At 40.1% G+C, this 19,071-nt stretch overlaps 1 protein-coding gene across 2 annotated transcripts in view; it reads left to right on the forward strand.

Annotated features, from left to right (window-relative positions):
- Positions 1 to 19,071, forward strand: part of XPR1 (xenotropic and polytropic retrovirus receptor 1) — a 238,174-nt gene that overhangs the window by 128,742 nt on the left and 90,361 nt on the right. For both annotated transcript variants that reach the window (XM_084637868.1, XM_084637867.1), the window contains exon 3: positions 15,657 to 15,758. In XM_084637868.1, coding sequence (XP_084493994.1) covers positions 15,657 to 15,758 — 102 coding nt within the window. The remainder of the gene's footprint in view (positions 1 to 15,656; positions 15,759 to 19,071) is intronic.

The raw sequence follows: 19,071 nt of genomic DNA on the forward strand, positions 1-19,071 counted from the left end.
GAACTGGACACAATACTCCAGTTGAGGCCTAATCAGTGCGGAGTAGAGCGGAAGAATTACTTCTCGTGTCTTGCTTACAACACTCCTGTTAATACATTCCAGAATGATGTTCACTTTTTATTTTATTTTATTTTATTTTATTTTATTTTATTTTATTTTATTTTATTTTTTTGCAACAGTGTTACACTGTTGACTTGTATTTAACTTGTGATTCACTGTGACCCCCAGATCCCTTTCCACAGATCCCTTTTCCTTTTCCTAGGCAGTCTTTTCCCATTTTGTATGTGTGCAAGTGATTGTTCCTTCCTAAGTGGAGTTCTTTGCATTTGTCCTTATTGAATTTCATCCTGTTTACTTCAGACCATTTCTCCAGTTTGTCCACTTGCAACCCCGCTCAGCTTGGTATCGTCCGCAAACTTTATATGTGTACTGTCTGTCAGTGTTTCCCAAACTTTTTTGGCCACGGAACACTTTTTAGCCTATTACGGAACACGTATAATATTATTTTGTAGTCGTTTGGTTTTCAAATAAAAAATTGTGTTATTTATGCTCAAATATATTTTATTTTATAAAACAAAGCAAAAATACAAATTTAAAATAACTTGAACTAACCATTTCTAACTGGAAAGCGCGTATAAAGTAGTACAAAAATCAAGTGCAAGAGTCTAAATTAAATTCTAGATTCTTTCACAGAACACCTATTCACATCGTGTGGAACACCAGTGTTCTACGGAACACAGTTTAGGAAACGCTGCTCTGTCATTATCTAAATCATTGATGAAGATATTGAACAGAACCAGACCAGAACTGATCCCCGCGGGACCCCACTCGTTATGCTGTTCCAGCCTGACCATGAACCACTGATAACTACTCTCTGGGAAAGGTTTTCCAACCAGTTTTGCACCCATCTTATAGTAGCTCCATCTAGGTTGCATTGCCCTAGTTTGTTTATGAGAAGGTCTTGCGAGACCATATCAAAAGCTTTACTAAAGTCAAGATATACCGCTCCCCCTGATCCACAAGGCTTGTTACCCTGTCAAAGAAAGCTATCAGGTTGGTTTGACCTGATTTGTTCTTGACAGATCCATCGCTGACTGTTATTTATCACATTATTTTCTAGATAATTGCAAATTAATTGCTTGATTATTTGCTCCATTATCTTTCTGGAGACAGAAGTTAAGCTCACTGGTCTGTAATTCCCCAGGTTGTCCTTGTTTCCCTTTTTCTAGATTGGCACTATATTTGCCCTTTTCCAGTCTTCTGGCATTCTCCAGTCTTCCATGACTTTTCAAAGATAATTGCTAATGGCTCGGATAGCTCCTCAGTCAGCTCCTTGAGTATTCTAGGATGCATTTCATCAGGCCCTGGTGACTTGAAGACATCTAATTTGTCTAAGTAATTTCTAACTTGTTCTTTTCCTATTTTAGCATCTGATCCTACCTTATTTTCACTGGCATTCACTATGTTAGACGTGCAGTCACCACCAACCTTCTTGGTGAAGAATGAAACAAATAAGCACCTCTGCCATTTCCACATTTTCTGTTACTATTTTCCCCCCTCATTGAGTAATGGGCCTACCCAGTTCGTGATCTGCCTCTTGCTTTTAATGTATTTGATTCTAATGCTTTAGTCTGGTCTAGTTTTGCTGAACACTTCCTTTGCCCCGCTCCCACCCCAATCCCCCCACATTATGTGTCAAGTAACACTTTTCATATTCTCTGTGTATATATAAAGTCTGCTGCAGTTTCCACGATATGCATCTGATGAAGTGAGCTGTAGCTCACGAAAGCTTATGCTCTAATAAATTGGTTAGTCTCTAAGGTGCCACAAGTACTCCTTTTCTTTTTGCGAATACAGACTAACACGGCTGTTACTCTGAAACTTTTCAGGGTAACTTTGTAGTTTAGTCTTTAGCACTTTTGGGGTCCCTGGAAAGAAGAAAACTGACTTAGGACTCTAAAGAGGACCTGCCAAGTGTAAGTGTGTGCTGCTTTATTCTGTATAATGAAGGCCTTAAAACCATTTTCTTCTATGTACCTTAAATGTTGTTTTTGCCAGAGGACTTACTGGGGGATTTGGGTGTGGGTTATGAGCTTTCTCAGCCATTAATTGAAGGAGTGAGTGCTGTTGCTAAGGCCGTGTCTACACTAGCACTTATGTCGGCAAAACTTTTGTCACTCGGGTATGAAAAAACACTCCCCTAAGAGACATAAGTTTTTGCCAGTATAAGTGATCATGTGCACAGCGCTATGTAGGTGGGAGATACTCTCCCGCCAACATAGCTACTGCTGCTCATTGAGCTGGTTTTACTATGCCAATGGGAGGGCTCTCTCCCATCGGCATAACGTGGCTACACGAGTGCTCTTACAGTGTCACAGCTGTATCAGTACAGCTGTGCTGCTGTAAGCTTTTAAGTGTAGATGTGGATCTTTTTCACAGACTTTAGTTCCTGTAACTATCTCAGGCAAACTGAGATAGAAGAGCAACCCCATCACTAATTGGCGTGCTCTCGATCAAAAGATCAAGCACCTCCACCAATCTTATAGTGTAGATCAGATGAAATAAACCTGTTTTAGGACCTCTTCCACATCCTTGATTACTCAATGGCTCTTAGCCAGGATGGGCAGGGATGGTGTCCCTAGCCTCTGTTTGCCAGAAGCTGGGAATGGTTGACAGGATCACTTGATTTCCTGTTCTCTTCATTCCCTCTGGGGCACCAGGCATTGGCCACTGTCGGAAGACAGGATATTAGGCTAGATGGACCTTCGGTCTGACCCAGTATGGCCGTTCTTACATTATGTTCCTAGGAGTCTTTCCTTAGGACCCTGTTGTCCCGATCCTTGCTCCCTCTCTGAAAGAACTATTAACTTCACCCTTTTATTCAGGTTTGTTTCTAATGAGCATTATCTAACTCTCTACTCCCTGCAAGGGAGCAGCACCTGCTGACAGGGTGGAGTGACAAGACAATCTTGCCAGAGTTCACCTGGGACCTCAAAGACCAGAGCTGGCCAAAACTCAACCACCAACACTTTGCTGTATCCAGAAGGGGAAAAAAACCTCTCCTCACTGAAGCAGTCAATTCAACCTAAATCCAACTGATGTATCTTCAGAGAAATAGTCAGATATTTCTTCCTGCAAGGAATCTGCTTTTAGTTACTGGCAGTTCAGGTACATTGACTTAGAACTGCTCTGTTGCATGGGATGTTGCCAATATAGTAGTGGAAGGAAAAACATCTGTCTCCTCCACAATCATCATACAGCACTTAAAAAAATAAATAAATATACTCTGTTTACCACAATCCATCTAGATCAAAATGTGATTACCTTTATTGGTTTTCTATCCTGTGTTTCATTTTAACATGCCAGAGATTCTGCCTCTTCAGCTAGTAGGGAGCTCTTATTGCCGAATAATAAAACCCTGAAAATAAGACTTTTTAAAAATGGAAGTCCTAACCAAAGGAGTACAAGCAGCAGTTTATTATAAAGCTTAATCTCCTGTCAGAAATATGAAAATAAACTCTTGGTTTTATAAAATTGAACCAAGGTTTCATATACATATTTTGTCAATATATGTGTATACACATACTTACAACTCAAAGCTGCAGTAGGAAAATCATCACTTTGAAAAATTGTTTCTCTTATCTGATTGAATCGTTTCTTTGAAATGTAATCAGTATTAATGTGCAGAGGTCATAATGCCATAGAATAAAGCATTTGTTAAAATTCCCTAGTAAATGTATGGGGGATAGAAGAAGAGGGAAAGGAGGAGTACTGTTTGTGACTTTTAAAGTGAGTGACCTCTATTATATTAAACATTGGAATATTTGAGTTTATTTTAATTGTTTTGCTGCAGCAGTTCCCAGCATCTATGGTAATTTCTTCAGTCATTGATTAGAAAGACTATCCTAAGGGGATCAGCTACAAGATTGGAATGTCTTTTCATTTTTATGAAGCGTATATTTACATATCACGCTGCTAAAAGGTCAGGAAGCATGGTAGTTATTAGGTTATAGTAACTGACACATTATTGGCTTGTATCAAGAGTGGCTTCTGTTGGACTTGCATGCATTTCATCTGGTTGAGAGAAAATGGGAGGTAGGGTGAATTTAGTGAAGGGACACTTGCAATTTGAATGCTAGTTAATTTTAAAAAATTGGGAACTATCCTTTCCCAGAGTTTCGTCTGCTTAGTAACACCATTTTCCTTTTTTTTAATTTTTTTTTATGAGTGTTTTTTCTTTTCCTTGTTGTTGTGTGGTACAAGGATCAAACTGGGGAAGGGTGGGGAAAGTGGTGATATTTTCCCAAGCTCTACCTACAAAATCACTGATCATGTCAATTGCCAAAATGAAACACTGCTCAGACTATGTTGTGTAGATGGTAAAGTATGATCATGAATTCTTACGTGGCTTCCCTTCAGTGGAACTTGAATATGTACATTGGCTCTGTTAGGGTCATAGGGCTTGGCTCTTTTCTCCCCCCGCTCTCCCCATTAATAAGTTTTTTGTCTCCCAAATGCCTCTCACCTGTGGTGCCAAAATGAGATGTCACTCTCAGTAAACTGCAGATCTGTGATACTCCTCTTTTCTTCCTTAAGGAATAAAATAACAGTGCTGACATTTTATTATCATCACTGGCCATCTGAATTGATACCTCTCTGAAATGAATGGGGTAAATCACACTTATCCCATCTCTTTTTCCATGCTCACACAGCTATCTTTGCATTTGTTGAACTTTGTTCACTTTTTTGAGCTTTTTATTTTTTGCACCTATATCAGCTAATGACTTTCATTTTTAAAGCTGAGGGTCTGGTGAACAAGATAGCAGCTTGAGACAGGTGCTGGAGTGCCGCATACCATCCCATTCTGAGCCTCACTAAGTGGAGAAACTGTCCACTGTGTTATTGGTTATTCAGTGAAATTAACAACACACAAAAGGTATGTCTATACCAGAGCTTTTGGTCCTGTTTCAATTTCAGTTAATTGATTTTTGTTTTAACTTGAGTTTAAACAGGACCACAAACTCTACTCTAGAAAAACCTAAAGTGCTGACAATTGCATAAAGAAAAACTGAAAAAATAATTCTCTAGTCTTTCATTTAGGTAAATCATTCTAAGGTGTGTGTTGTAATAGCAAATATACAAAATTTTCGGCTGGTTTTTGTTGACTGTGTGTTAACACTTAAAAATGTGGTGTCACTAACATCTTCAGTTTAGGTGAGTAGAACACCTTTAACAAGCACATAAATCACCATTTGTTTTCCCTTTTGAAAAGACATGGAGGCTGGTTTGGTTACTGAAAATATTTCACTGGGTGCCATCACTATGTAGCATGTTTAGCAGTTTCCCTGATGCTATTTTAGCATTGCGCTGCAAAATTCCAGTACGTACAACACAAATTCCTGACCATGTTACATTTCTTTCATCTATTTTTCCCGCCCCCCTGCCCCAAAATAGGTTTTTTTCTCAACTGTCCCTTGAGTCTTAAGCACCACATGGCCCTCAATTAGTAGCCTGACCAGGAGTATTAATATAATAAATAATACTTGGAAGGCAATGTTGTGCAGATGTTAAGCATCACATCCGTGTAATGGACAAGCACTGAGGATAGAAAATGGAAATAGAACAGTGAAGTTAAATTATAATTCTGACAATCTGCGGAATTCAAACAGCAATTTAATGAGGTTCAAATAAAACGTCAAATCTGGGGCCAGTTAGTCTGGGAGCTGGGGAAGAAAACTCTCAGAAGCTTAGAGATGTCTTATCTGCTCTGAAGCAATTGCCAGTCCAGCTATCTTTTCGCTTCTTTTCATATCTGTTTGATCAGGCAAAGGAGTAGTTTACATCCCCACTCTGCCTCTATTGGGAATGGCAATGGGCACATTGTGGTTGTCCATTTGTTCCCTTTTGAGTGCCTGCTTCAATGAGAGAACTGTTATAATTGAAGATTTTGAATAGAGCCAGCACCAAAGCAACCCATTCTCCTACACACTTACGATTCTAAATTCAGGCAACTGCAGCCAGCTAATACTAACTTTTTAAAGCAGCTTTCAGTGCTAAGCTAATAAAAATTACCTTTTGCTTTTCCTTTTTTAAGGAAGAATTTTAACATTATGTGGCCTGCCTGCCTTCTTTCCTTAAACTTTTCTATTTGTCTTTATATTGTACCCAGTGTGTCAGATATGGCAATTTCCTGCAGTGTCTTTGGGAGATCTTCTTGTATTAAGTATCAGAGGGGAGCCTTGTTAGTCTGTATCCACAAAAACAACTAGGAGTCCGGTGGCACCTTAAAGGCGAACAGATTTATTTGGGCATAAACAGGGTTTTTTTACCCATGAAAGCTTTTGGCCAAATAAATCTGTTCGTCTTTAAGGTGCCACCGGACTCCTAGTTGTTTTTACTGTATAAAGTTTGTTTCATTGTGGGCCAAGGATTGTATGTAATTCCATGGGGAGGGGGATCAGTCCTCCAGGAATTTAGAACAGTTGAGGGATGATTAGGTAAATTCACTCAGGTTGTAACACCTGTTGAGAGGTACCACCCCAGGAAGGGCTTGCATATACTAGTTTAAACTGGAGTCTCTAGATAGAAGCAGGCAAAGAAAGGACTTTAAGATAAATAGCCTGAGGGGGTCTGCTTTCCGATCCAGCAAACAGACAGGAGCTTCTGTTCAAGGGAGGCCCCAGTCTTTCTTGGGAAGTTGGAAGACCTATTCATGGGCATGCTTGTTCTAAGAAAAATGTGTTATGAATCTGTAGCCACAGAAGAAACCCTGTGTAGAGGACTGATCACATGCAGTTGCTCTGAATTGTGACTGTTGTGGTTTCTGAACACCAAGGTACCAGATTTCCCTTCTTATTTAGGACTCACTTTGTTGGTGGCTTCCAGTTATGCACATTTTTATTGTTTTATGTTTAGATGGTGTGGGAGTTAGAGGAAGTAGTTGCTAACAGATATGATGGCCAGATACAGGAGACAAGTGCTTCACATTACATTTTGTTTAACCATTATGGATATCCCTAGGTATCAATGGATGTCATAATAGTTATCTGATAATCAGGAAGCTGTCTTTCCCTTCTAGTATATCTTTTGGATTGTCTTTTCCATACAGTATGTAACAACAAATAGGTAAATCTATCTTAACTTGGAGAGTAAGTCATAACTCCCTAGGCCCTGTGTGATACTTCACCCCATATTCTTGACATAGTGATATTATTACAATATGATTATAGCATAATTATGATGCATTTTATGCAAGACAGGTCATGTGAGGTGTCATTTGAAAAGTTATGAATCGCTGAATATGATTATCATTTTGTATGAATGTATCATTTTTAATCTAAAATTAGGACTATTGACTATGTAGCTGTATTTCAATCATGCTTACTCTGGGTGACACCCACAACTAGCCTTTCTGGTACATCTGTGAAGAAGCCAGACAGTGCTGATGGCCCATCAGCAAAGACAAGGGACCCTGGAAGAACTTAACCTTCCTGTGAACGTTTCAGACAGCCGTAAGTAATGGCTGCTATGACTCAGCAAGGTATGGAAGGGCATGTAACCAGGCCAAATGACTCTACACTCCGTCTTGGGATTTCAATGTTTTTTTCACAAACTGAGTTTGGGACAAAAGGTTCCCGCCATATGCTAAAGCTATATAAGGCAGGGAGTGACATCTGTGATTCTTCACTCCCCACACAAAAAGATTCCTGGAAACACCTGAGGAACAAAGACTGAACTGGGGGGAAGTGCTGGACCCAGGCTAACAGAATTTCTAGCCTGTGTATGAAAAACCTGGGGATTCCAAGCTGTAAAGCAAGTGCACCTTTTACCTTGAGAATCTGCCAGCCTGCTTGTATCATCAGCCAGGGTGAGAATTTTGCTACTTTATATGCTATCTTTCTAGTACCTTAATCTTAGCTTGCAGTTTTGTTTATTTACTAGGTAATCTGCTTTAATCTGTGTGCTATCACTTATAATCACTTAATCTGTCTTTTGTAGTTAATAAATTTATTTTATGTTTTAATCTAATCCAGTAAGTTTGGAGTGAAGTCCTTGGAAATCTCACCTTGGTTTAATACAGGGTCATTGCATTTTCTCTCCACATTGAGGGGGAGGTGAATTGGATAATAAATTCGTACTGGTTGGGGTATGGACTAGGGCAGGACGGTACAGCTCTGGGGTCCTAAGCTGGAAAGCTAGTGGATATTTTGGCTGTAGCCTATGTAGACCTGAATTTGATGGATTAGCTGTTATGGCTTGCCATTGATCGCATCCAACCAGAACTTTTGTAGGTTCTTATCCAATTCAGAATACAGAGTTCAAGAGCTCAGAGAGTTCTATATCAGGGGAAGACTCTCTGGGTGCTTGGCAAGAGCATGTACACTGAGGACAATACCAAATTAATAAAAACTTTATTGAAATTAACATAAGAATAATAAATGCTATGAAACTTATAACTGCAAAACAGTAAAAGAATTCCAAAACTCGTGGTGGTAACATTTCTATTATAAGTACCTTAACCTAACATACTCACACCCTTCCTTGAGGACCCGGTAATAGGAGGTGAAGGACCAGCCTCACTCCTGGCATGCCCAATTGCACGATGGTGCTGGAATGTTGAGTAGTTATACTGTACTGCACAAGCTGAGACTTTCTAAATAAATAAGGATTATCTCACTCTAAAACTGCCAACCTAGGCTCTTTTAGTGACCTCCAAGTTGTGGTGTACCCTGCGGTTACCAACTGGTTGTAGATGCTGGATAAACCTGTGATGTGATGTGGATAGTTCCTCCCTTTGGTTCCCCAAAGTTCAGGGACCATTCTTATCTGTGCCAAAGGTTGCCATCTTTTATGCTGACATATTCATAACTGATTATACTTTTTGCTATATAGTAGATCTTACCAGATTTTACAGGCCGGTAGGCTTCTTGCATTTCAACAAAACTTATTAGGAAACACATGCTGAAACACATCCTAAATTCCAAGGAATTAATACTGATAAAGTATAAGAATAAAATGGATTAATTTCAGAAAAAGAAACATATTAATTGATACTGCTGGCTGGTTTAGTAGGATATAACAACTAGCAAAATAATCCTATGGGCTACACCTATTGTTGGTTTATGCAGTGGCTTGTCAGAGAGTCTACATGTAACTGCAGCTGGGTGTGTCCCTACGTATGTTAATGCTGGAGGAAGCGTAAGACCGCGAGCAGGTTTGCAGCTTGTCATAGCACCCCAGTGTGAGAGGGCACCCAGGCTGGTGGGTCAGAGGGCTCAGTGGTACCCCAATTGTAGGTGGTACCCCGGGGGAACCCGTCACACCCTGTCAATACAGTTCCAAAAAATGACTGTTCAGGTTTATTCTTCTGGGGCCCTTTGGGGATAAAATGGCAAATAATATTTTTGAAATTTTCTTAAGTTGAATTGTTTTTAGGGTATTTAAGGGGAGCTTTCTTGTGGTGGTGTGAAAGTATTCAAGGGAAAATAGACAAATTAAAGAAGAAAGAACATATACTTGTGAGGTTCCAAACTCTGTCCTTTCCAGCATGTTTCATCTGAATTTGTTAATGCTGAGGCTGCATGAAACAGGTTATAGTGTTATAAATTCCTTGTGTCAACCGAGAGCTTGTGTTGCACCAAGCTACAATGTTTGTTCTGGAGCATGTCTATGCTCTGCTTTTTTTAACTTTTCCTCTTTGTTTCTTGTACAATTTTAATATGGTAATCCCATGTGTATTAAAGTAATTGGTAGAGCTGACTTAGGTTGTGGGTTAAGATGATCTGTGCTACCCATCAGATTTCACTACTTTCATTTGTGATCTGGAAAGGCATAGAAAATACCAATAGATACAACTTTCAGAAAAAGATTACCCAGTCTTTATGCTGTGATGGATTTTCATTATGCTTTGCCTTGAATGTGCTGTGTAAACCATTTATAAAGAAGTAGCTGTCAGTTTGTGATCATATCATGAATTTGTAAGATCTGTTTTGAGGGATACGCTCTAATTTTTGCCCAAAAGTTGAACTTAAAATTGTTAGATCATATTTGGAAAGTTCAGATCCGCAATCCAGAACTTTCCAGGAGATTCTAGCATGTTTATGCTGGGTTGAGATGTGCAAGAATGTCATCAGAAGTCTTCCCAAGAGCAGTACTCTGGCTTTTCATATCCTTTTCAAAACTCATTGTTTTTTCTGACTTGTTGTTTGATTCCCATCTTAAGTGATATTTAATATTTTTCAGCTATTGCTATGATGTCTTGTGGTTACTTTGTTAGTATGAAGGGAAGGATGGTGCATCTTAGTGTGAAGGGAATGTGGTTTGATACCTGGTGCATCTCTGGTTTTGAAATATGGCTAATTGTACAGAGCAAGGCAGCTTCAAAGGCAGCAGCTTTGAGGCTCTCAAGCACTCTTCATTTTGTAGTGTGCTTGGACGTAGAGCTCTGTGTGGGACTAGTGTACAACCATGCAGTAGGACCAGGGTCCTGCGGGACCTGCTGCCATAATAGCGGAGTGGGTGGGAGCAGGATTTAAAATAGTCCCACGCAGGGCTCTACTTGGAAACCGAAAGTGCTCTAACTCCCCACGCTCATTTGCTACCCAGCCAGTGGTTCTGCAGTGGTGACTAGCAGGTTCAAGTCTCATGGTAACTGTGTGCATCATCACTGTTGCTTTTTACATTCATTTAAAAGGAAGAATGGGTAGAGATTCCAATCTGAGTAATTAGCAACTTAAAATGAAGAACATTAATGAATTTTTATAATAAACCAAAAATAATAAAGTGAAACTGAACTGTGTGTATCCTGCATATTTACTGAGGCAGGGATATTACAAAATGTTTGCGTTTCAAGCATAAATTAGATGAGTTTTTGACCTTTGCAACAGATTTGCAGGGCACCACTATTTGATGTTAGGAGCTAGGGATGTGGGGATTTTTTTTTTTTTAAAAGGCAGTTCAAAACTAGGAGGAGAAAAAAGGGGTTACTTCTGGTTTGAGGAAGCATTTGTTCTACCTAGACCATTCAGGTTGGGGAAGTGGAGAAATGTATTCTTTTTTCAGTCTTTGGGACAAACTTTTCTTCCCTCCGCCTTTATCTTTAATGTGTCATAAGTAATTTTTTTGCATAGATTGCTCTTTGGACCTAACCTATGGAGAATATTGTACAGGAAACTGACCTTATTAGGCTATGTACATATCAATAGATTCTGATGACATGGTAACCATTGGCAAAGTTTTAGTAGTTTGCGTCACTTGAATCGTAAGATGTTTATATCTTTACTTAACATATTGGTGCTAAACAATAATCCTCTTAAGTTTAAAAATATTGCAGCGTGTAAAATGTGTATATGATAACCCGAACAAGCATTAAAAGCTTACAAAAATGACTCTCCTGTCCTTCTTTGTGTTGCAAACACCTATTAGAAAAGCATTAGAAATATAGAATACCGTGGAGATATTTATGTGTAGCATAATGACAGGTTTCAGAGTAACAGCCGTGTTAGTCTGTATTCGCAAAAAGAAAAGGAGTACTTGTGGCACCTTAGAGACTAACCAATTTATTTGAGCATAAGCTTTCGTGAGCTACAGCTCACTTCATCGGATGCATACTGTGGAAAGTGTAGAAGATCTTTTTATACACACAAAGCATGAAAAATACCTCCCCCCACCCCACTCTCCTGCTGGTAATAGCTTATCTAAAGTGATCACTCTCCTTACAATGTGTATGATAATCAAGGTGGGCCATTTCCAGCACAAAACCAGCGTTTAACAAGAACATCTGAGGGGGGAGAAAAAACAAGGGGAAATAGGTTACCTTGCACAATGACTTAGCCACTCCCAGTCTCTTTTCAAGCCTAAGTTAATTGTATCCAATTTGCAAATGAATTCCAATTCAACAGTTTCTCGCTGGAGTCTGGATTTGAAGTTTTTTTGTTGTAATATCGCAACTTTCATGTCTGTAATCGCGTGACCAGAGAGATTGAAGTGTTCTCCAACTGGTTTATGAATGCTATAATTCTTGACATCTGATTTGTGTCCATTTATTCTTTTACGTAGAGACTGTCCAGTTTGACCAATGTACGTGGCAGAGGGGCATTGCTGGCACATGATGGCATATATCACATTGGTGGATGTGCAGGTGAACGAGCCTCTGATAGTGTGGCTGATGTTATTAGGCCCTGTGATGGTGTCCCCTGAATAGATATGTGGGCACAGTTGGCAACGGGCTTTGTTGCAAGGATAGGTTCCTGGGATAGTGGTTCTGTTGTGTGGTATGTGGTTGTTGGTGAGTATTTGCTTCAGGTTGGGGGGCTGTCTGTAGGCAAGGACTGGCCTATCTCCCAAGATTTGTGAGAGTGTTGGGTCATCCTTCAGGATAGGTTGTAGATCTTTAATAATGCGTTGGAGGGGTTTTAGTTGGGGGCTGAAGGTGACGGCTAGTGGCGTTCTGTTATTTTCTTTGTTAGGCCTGTCCTGTAGTAGGTGACTTCTGGGAACTCTTCTGGCTCTATCTGATAGAGCAGAGCTGTTTGCTTCTCTCACAATTAGTTGCTACAATGATTACAGTACAGCTGCCAGAACACAAGCCATTAAACTAATTGCTTGAAAATATTTTAACTCCAACAATAAACGTATGTCAGTGGCCAACCTGAGCCTGAGAAGGAGCCAGAATTTACCAATATACATTGCCACAGAGCCACAGTAATATGTCAGCAGCGCCCCATCAGCTCTGCCCGGCTCCCAGCCCCTCCCCTCCCCCGCAACCCCTCCCCTTCCCCGCAACCCCTCGCGCCCTTTACCTCCCAATCAGCTGTTTCATGGCATGCAGGAGGCTCAGGGAGGGGGAAGAGCGAGGGCATGGCAGGCTCAGAGGAGGGGGCAGGAAGGGGTGGAGTGGGGGCAGGGCCTGTGACAGATCCAGGGGTTGAGCAGTGAGCACCCCCTGGCACATTGGAAAGTTGGCACCTCTACCTCCAGCCCTGGAGTCAGTGCCTATACAAGGAGCCACATATTAACTTCTGAAGAGCTGAATGTGGCTCCATAGCCACAGGTTGGCCACCCCTGATGTATGTGAAGGGAATTTGTACACTAATATCCATCATGCTTTTTTTCATCTCTCAGCTGCTGTCTGAGCTCAAAGTGCAAGAAACTGAAAAGTGTAGGCGTGTCAGAAGTTGCATAGGTTTCTCTTTTACTTTTGGTTTTGCAAGTGAGAATGGCTTTTCCCACTTACTTTCTCTGAATTGGAAACGTGGAAATCCATACAATTTTCTGTAAAGCTGTGGGATACAATTGAGAGGTGGTTATACTGATCAGAGTTTCATCTTCAACCAGATTCATGGCGGCACCATGGGGACGAGAACAAAAAACCCATTAGGGGTGTAGAAAAAGCATAAAGGAAAGTGGCTGCTGGTCCTTTTTGGCAGCTATAGTGCCTTGTAAAAGCAGCTTCTGTTGTCATGGAGCTTCTTAATCCAAGGGCAACTTCTGGCATCATGGCTTTCACATGGCAGAAAACCTTGTCCTGTTCAGCTTCAAAAACAATAAATATGGAATAGCCTTGGGCAGAATTAGTCTATTATTGCAGCTAAATTACTGAGCTGCAGTAAGGAACTGAACTGAAAGGAAACAGTTTGTTACTAGAAAAAAAATCTGATTTTTAAGACTCTGGCATCCACTCCAGTCAGAAGCCTGTAAAATGGAGTTTAAAGGAAAATGTTTAATAATTAGTAAATATTTTTTGCGGCATTTGTATAGCCTTCCTTTCACTTGACACAACCATTTTTTGTGTCTAAATTCTGACCTGCCTTCATGATTATATGATTTTTAGAATTTCTTAGCACAGCTTTATTTTCAAGGTTTGTTTTCCTCTTCTAGTCCTTAGACTGCAGAGAGACTGAGATGAGACAAAACTGTTCCTTTCTTATTGCTGCATGTCAATACAAAATGTGAAGAGGTTTTATAAATGAGTCCTTAAAATGGCTTCTTTGAAGTTATGTACTGTCATTTCCATAGCATGGAACTCTTCACCTCAGACTCTGAAATATGTGGCTGGCCACAGTGAATTGTTTTGAAGGACACCACTGAGCTGTCACGTGAAAGTGAAATTGAATCTTTGGTTTCAAAATGAAACATTGTGCGAGTTTTATTTGGAAGTCTGCTGCAACAGCACAATAGAGTGAACCAGAGAAAAAGATCTGACGAGGATGGGAAAAGTTGAGCAACATATTGAGGGAAAATATGATGGGGAGAGAAGTAGTAAAATACCAGGAGTGTAAAGAGGAAGTCTTTAGAAGTCAAGGGGAAGGTACAGTACTGCTTTTCCCTGCATGACTGGAAAATATTTTTAGAGACACAAGATTTCTGGGTGGTATGAAGGTGTGGGGATTCTAACAGATATGAAGGGGGGGTGATTCTTTTAGAACCCATGGATTATAACAAAAAATTTAATTTGGCCCTCTATGTAAGAGTCTGAGACTTCTGTTTTAAACACAAATTAGTGTTCCATTTATACTGAGTTTTGCAGACTCAGTATAAATGTAAATGCTCAATTGGGTTTTTTTTTTTTTTTTAAAGTAAAACCAGCATCTCTTCTGGGCTGAGAACTTGTATACAATTCCAACACAATGCAAACTGAAGTTAGACCCCTCAAAAATGAAGGAATGTAATGGTAAAACAATGACAGGAATATAGTACTTAAAGTATGAACCACAAAGCATTTACCATACTGCTTCTGTGACTGCTGCGCCTAGGCTTTCAGGTGCACTAAACTTGGGAATAACCCCTGTGTTTTATTAAACACTTTGGACAAGTTTGTATTAGAAGACTTGTGTCTTATGCACTGATGGGGGAGCAAAAATAGTTTTAGACAAATATATGTAAGAGTGCAAGTAAAGTAAAATAGAACAGGAAGATGTTCTATTTTACACTAAGATTATTGGGCAGTTGGCTTTTTTTCTTATCTGTTTGCAAAAAGTCCCATATTTTAGAGCCCCATTTCTTACTTCACTGTTTTTACCAAAGAAATCAGTAATACATGTTTAGATTGAGTTTGCGCCAAATAAAAATTTATAAACCAGAATCTTACCAGTCGACCTCTAACTCACCCTTAAATTTGTTTCCTTTATGGGCTAACACAAAGTCCAGCCTGAATTCCTAGAGTAAAAGAGCAGTCTTTTCATCTGATCTGTTGCTAGAGGTGCAGCTTCTGTACAGAAAGTTGGTTTAGGGACCAGGATGAGAGTGCATGAAACCTACAGCAGTGTTTAGGCAGGAAAGTGAACTCAATAGTGAAATTGAGGTGATATGTCTTTGTGCCCTCAGTAGCTGCACCTTGTGTGTCATTACTCATCTTGATTAATCTTCCTCCTTCCTCTCCCTGCTAGATTTTGGGCATTGTTAAACTCCATTGCAGCAAAGATTTGGAATAAGAGAACAAAAAACGTTCCAGTCAAGTGAGGGTTATGTCCCCTCAAGGAGTATTTGGATTTGATATTTCCTGACATTCTGCCAATTATTACAGGGAAGATGGCTAGTTCTCTGGAGAAATATTTTCACATTTGCCACCAAGAGAGACCAAAATTAACATTGGCAGGTGATTTCATAACCCTCTTTCCTTATTCTCTTACTATAAACTTTTTCTTCTTGTTTCACAGTCACAGATGAGGACACGGTGAAGAGGTATTTTGCCAAGTTTGAGGAGAAGTTCTTCCAAACCTGTGAGAAGGAACTTGCCAAAATCAACACTTTTTATTCAGGTAAGTTGCTTATCTACCTCTAATAGAATTAGTGGAAGGTATAGCACACAAAGATCTAAGACTTCCAAACCCACAGAATAACTATAACATTCCTGAAGGTCTACCATCAGAAAATCATAGGGTGTGTCTATGTAAGAAAGCTGCTTTAGCTTAAGGTGTGAATTTAAAATGATATAACTAAATCTGTTCCAAAAAAGCTGTGTGGATGGTCCTGTTTGGTCTGAGTGTCATATTTCAGTTTAGCTCGGTTAGAAATAGACTTAAGCCAAACCAGAATATGCCATGCTTAAACAAAAATATGAGTGTATCCAACAGCCTTTTGTGCCAGATGAACTAGATAGGTTTAAAAAAACAGTTTGTTAAACCAGTGCAACTTCCTGATGCACACAACCCTATAGCCAATGGCAGGTATCTGGCAAATACATTATGCAGCAATGTAAACTGTGCTTCTGTTTCTGTTCAAATTTATTAGAGTTGATGGGACTGAAAAATGAAGAAACCTAGCAAAGGTGTTATAATTGCTGTGTTTCTTCCATGAACGTTATACCCATTTTTGTTAGTATAGCATTTTGAAATGTCCACTGGAGTGAAGTTTCTCGTAATGTATAAATAAACTGGAAATAAAGATTAAAACTGATAGCTCGGAGTCTGTCATTTGTGTAATAATAATTCTAGAAAAGACTTTGCAACAGTGGTATTATAGTAACATGCTGTCAGATTTTGGACCAGTTTCCATCCTGTTTTGGAAATGTTGGAAATGGGTTTCATGGGGGGGGGGAGCAATTTATATATGAATATGATTTATTCATATTTGCCATAGTTTTTCTTAGCATTTTGTCAGTTACTAAAACTTTGTATAACAAAGTTTAGGGTGCCTCCTGTTAGTCTGTCAGTTGCTCTGATTTAATCGAGAAGTGAATACATAATATTGAATTTATGCCTCTAAACATTGTGATAAGCACCGGGGATGACTTCATTGAGGGAAGCACCAGAGGCTGGGCTATGAGGGAAATAATAATTAATAAAACTCAAATGTCAGTAATTGTTCACTGCTGCTGCCCTCTGCCCAGATTCCATGTAGGGAAGTAGTCTCTTCTTCTCTGTTGATTGTCCCTGCTCTGTTGGCTCCATGGAGGAAATTCCCTGTCCCATACATGGCTGCTGCTTCTCTCAAGCCCCATGAAAACTCCTTTCATCCTGCTGCTGCCACCCTCCTTCCCCTTCAGACCAGCTCCCTAGCTTCAGACTTAAAATGGGAAAGCAGATAACAAAGTGTGTCCTCAGAAAGTGACTGCCACCTTCACTCTCAATGCACCTTAAACGTAACTCTGTGCTTCCAAAAGAAACGTCTCACTCTCACCCTTCTTAGCCCACTAGGATTCTTATGCCTCGACTTACAAAAACTACCTTCATTGCATGGTCAAATTGCACTACCTTGACCTGGTGGAAAAGTCCTGGCTGGGAAGGGGTCAGGGTGGGTGACCCCTTAAAGGAGCATATCCCATTGATGTAAAAGACCCCATTAGTGGGATCATTCTGGTTTGAACCTTATTTCACAGGATCATCTATTCATACTAAAACAGCAACTGCTGCTTTGTTTTATCCCTTCCTTCTATGCCTAGGGAAGAACATGCAGTTGAGTTCTCTACCCCTCATCTCCAGAGTAGTGTGCATGAATGTTATATTTTCATGTTAGTACATGAAACAAAAGTGAAACTCGTGTATCCGGGCACTGTTAAATGCAAAAAAGTAACACCGAAAAAACCTAAAATATTTTTCTTAATTTGTTTTGTTTAGTCATCTAAAATATGCTCTGCTAAACCCAGGGTTGTGAGTTCAATCCTTGAGGGGGCCATTTAGGGATCTGGGGCAAAAATTGGGGATTGGTCCTGCTTTGAGCAGGGGGTTGGACTAGATGACCTCCTGAGGTCCCTTCCAATCCTGATATTCTATGATTCAAAAGTAACAGCAGTAACCAAAACTCCTTCAGACACCATTTTAGACTTGTCACTTTGTCAATCTATGTAGAAGTCCAGTCTGCTGTTTCGACCTTCAGAAGGAGTCCACTTGGAATCCTTCTTTTTGTAGTGTTGGTAGGGAGGTCTCTGTGGATTAGTATGTTGTTCAGAGGTATGTTGGAAATATTCCTTGAGTCGGAGATGTCCAAAGATCTTCTACACTTTCCACAGTATGCATCCAATGAAGTGAGCTGTAGCTCACGAAAGCTTATGCTCAGATAAATTGGTTAGTCTCTAAGGTGCCACAAGTACTCCTTTTCTAAATTATAATATATATTTTTTAAAAGTTACCAAATGTATGGAGGAAGACCACCTCATTAGAGGCAACAAAAAATGACAGAGAATTCCAATACAAGTCCATGAGTTAAAGGATAATGTGTTAGGTATGGTGACAGAATGTTGAAGTTAATCTTAGCGGACTCCTGTTTTTTAATGTTTGAGTTTTTTGTTTTTAAATATGTCTAACCATTTGTTTCTTGGACCAGCACTTAAAAATCTTAACTGTTAGCAAATTAAGTCTCTTCTTCAAGTGCTTGCTCATGTCCATTCCACGTTAGGTGTGAATGCACTGCGTGCACCATTGCCAGAGATTTTTCTCACTGGTATAGGCTGGGCCAGCTCTAGTGCCCTCTGGTGCCGCATGCTTATACGCTGATATAAGGGGTGCTGCCAGCCCACACCTCCTGAGTTTCTTTTTGCCGTCCATGACGGTTGTTGGAACAACTCTTCTTGCTTTGGCAAGGCATTTTCCAGTGGTTTTCTTCTCTGTATCTTAGTGTATTATATTCTTAGTATAATTGTAGTGTAAATATTGTGAATAATACTTGTGTAGATAGTTAGATCCCCTCCTTTATCATAGAGGGGTTCCCTTCTCCCCTGGTTCCGGGCATGCCCAGGGCTTCAAACCTTGTGCCTTCTGTGGCAAGCCTATGCCTGTGAGTGACCCACACTCCAGTTGTCTGAAGTGTCTGGGAGAGGCTTACGTAAGATTTATGTCAGATTTGTTGGGACTTTAAGCCTTATTCAGAGAAAGACAAAGAGGTTAGACTGAGGGCTATCCTCATGGAAACTGCTTTTAGACAGGTGTTAGAGCCAAGCCACTCAGATTTGGCTCTGAGCACTTCAGCCTTGGTGTGAAGCGCCCCTTTGGCACTGTGCATTTCCTGGCATGGTTCTCCATCTCTGGTGCTGAGGAAAAAACACAAAAAGCAGTGCTCTGAGAGAGTTTGCTCTCCGGTGCTGAAGAAAGGAAAAGAAGTGGACGGCAGTAGAGTGTGACCTGTGTTGGGTCACTC

Source organism: Lepidochelys olivacea, assembly GCF_965140295.1.
Source record: "Lepidochelys olivacea isolate rLepOli2 genome assembly, chromosome: 8".
In the NCBI taxonomy this organism is placed as follows: Eukaryota; Metazoa; Chordata; order Testudines; family Cheloniidae; genus Lepidochelys; species Lepidochelys olivacea.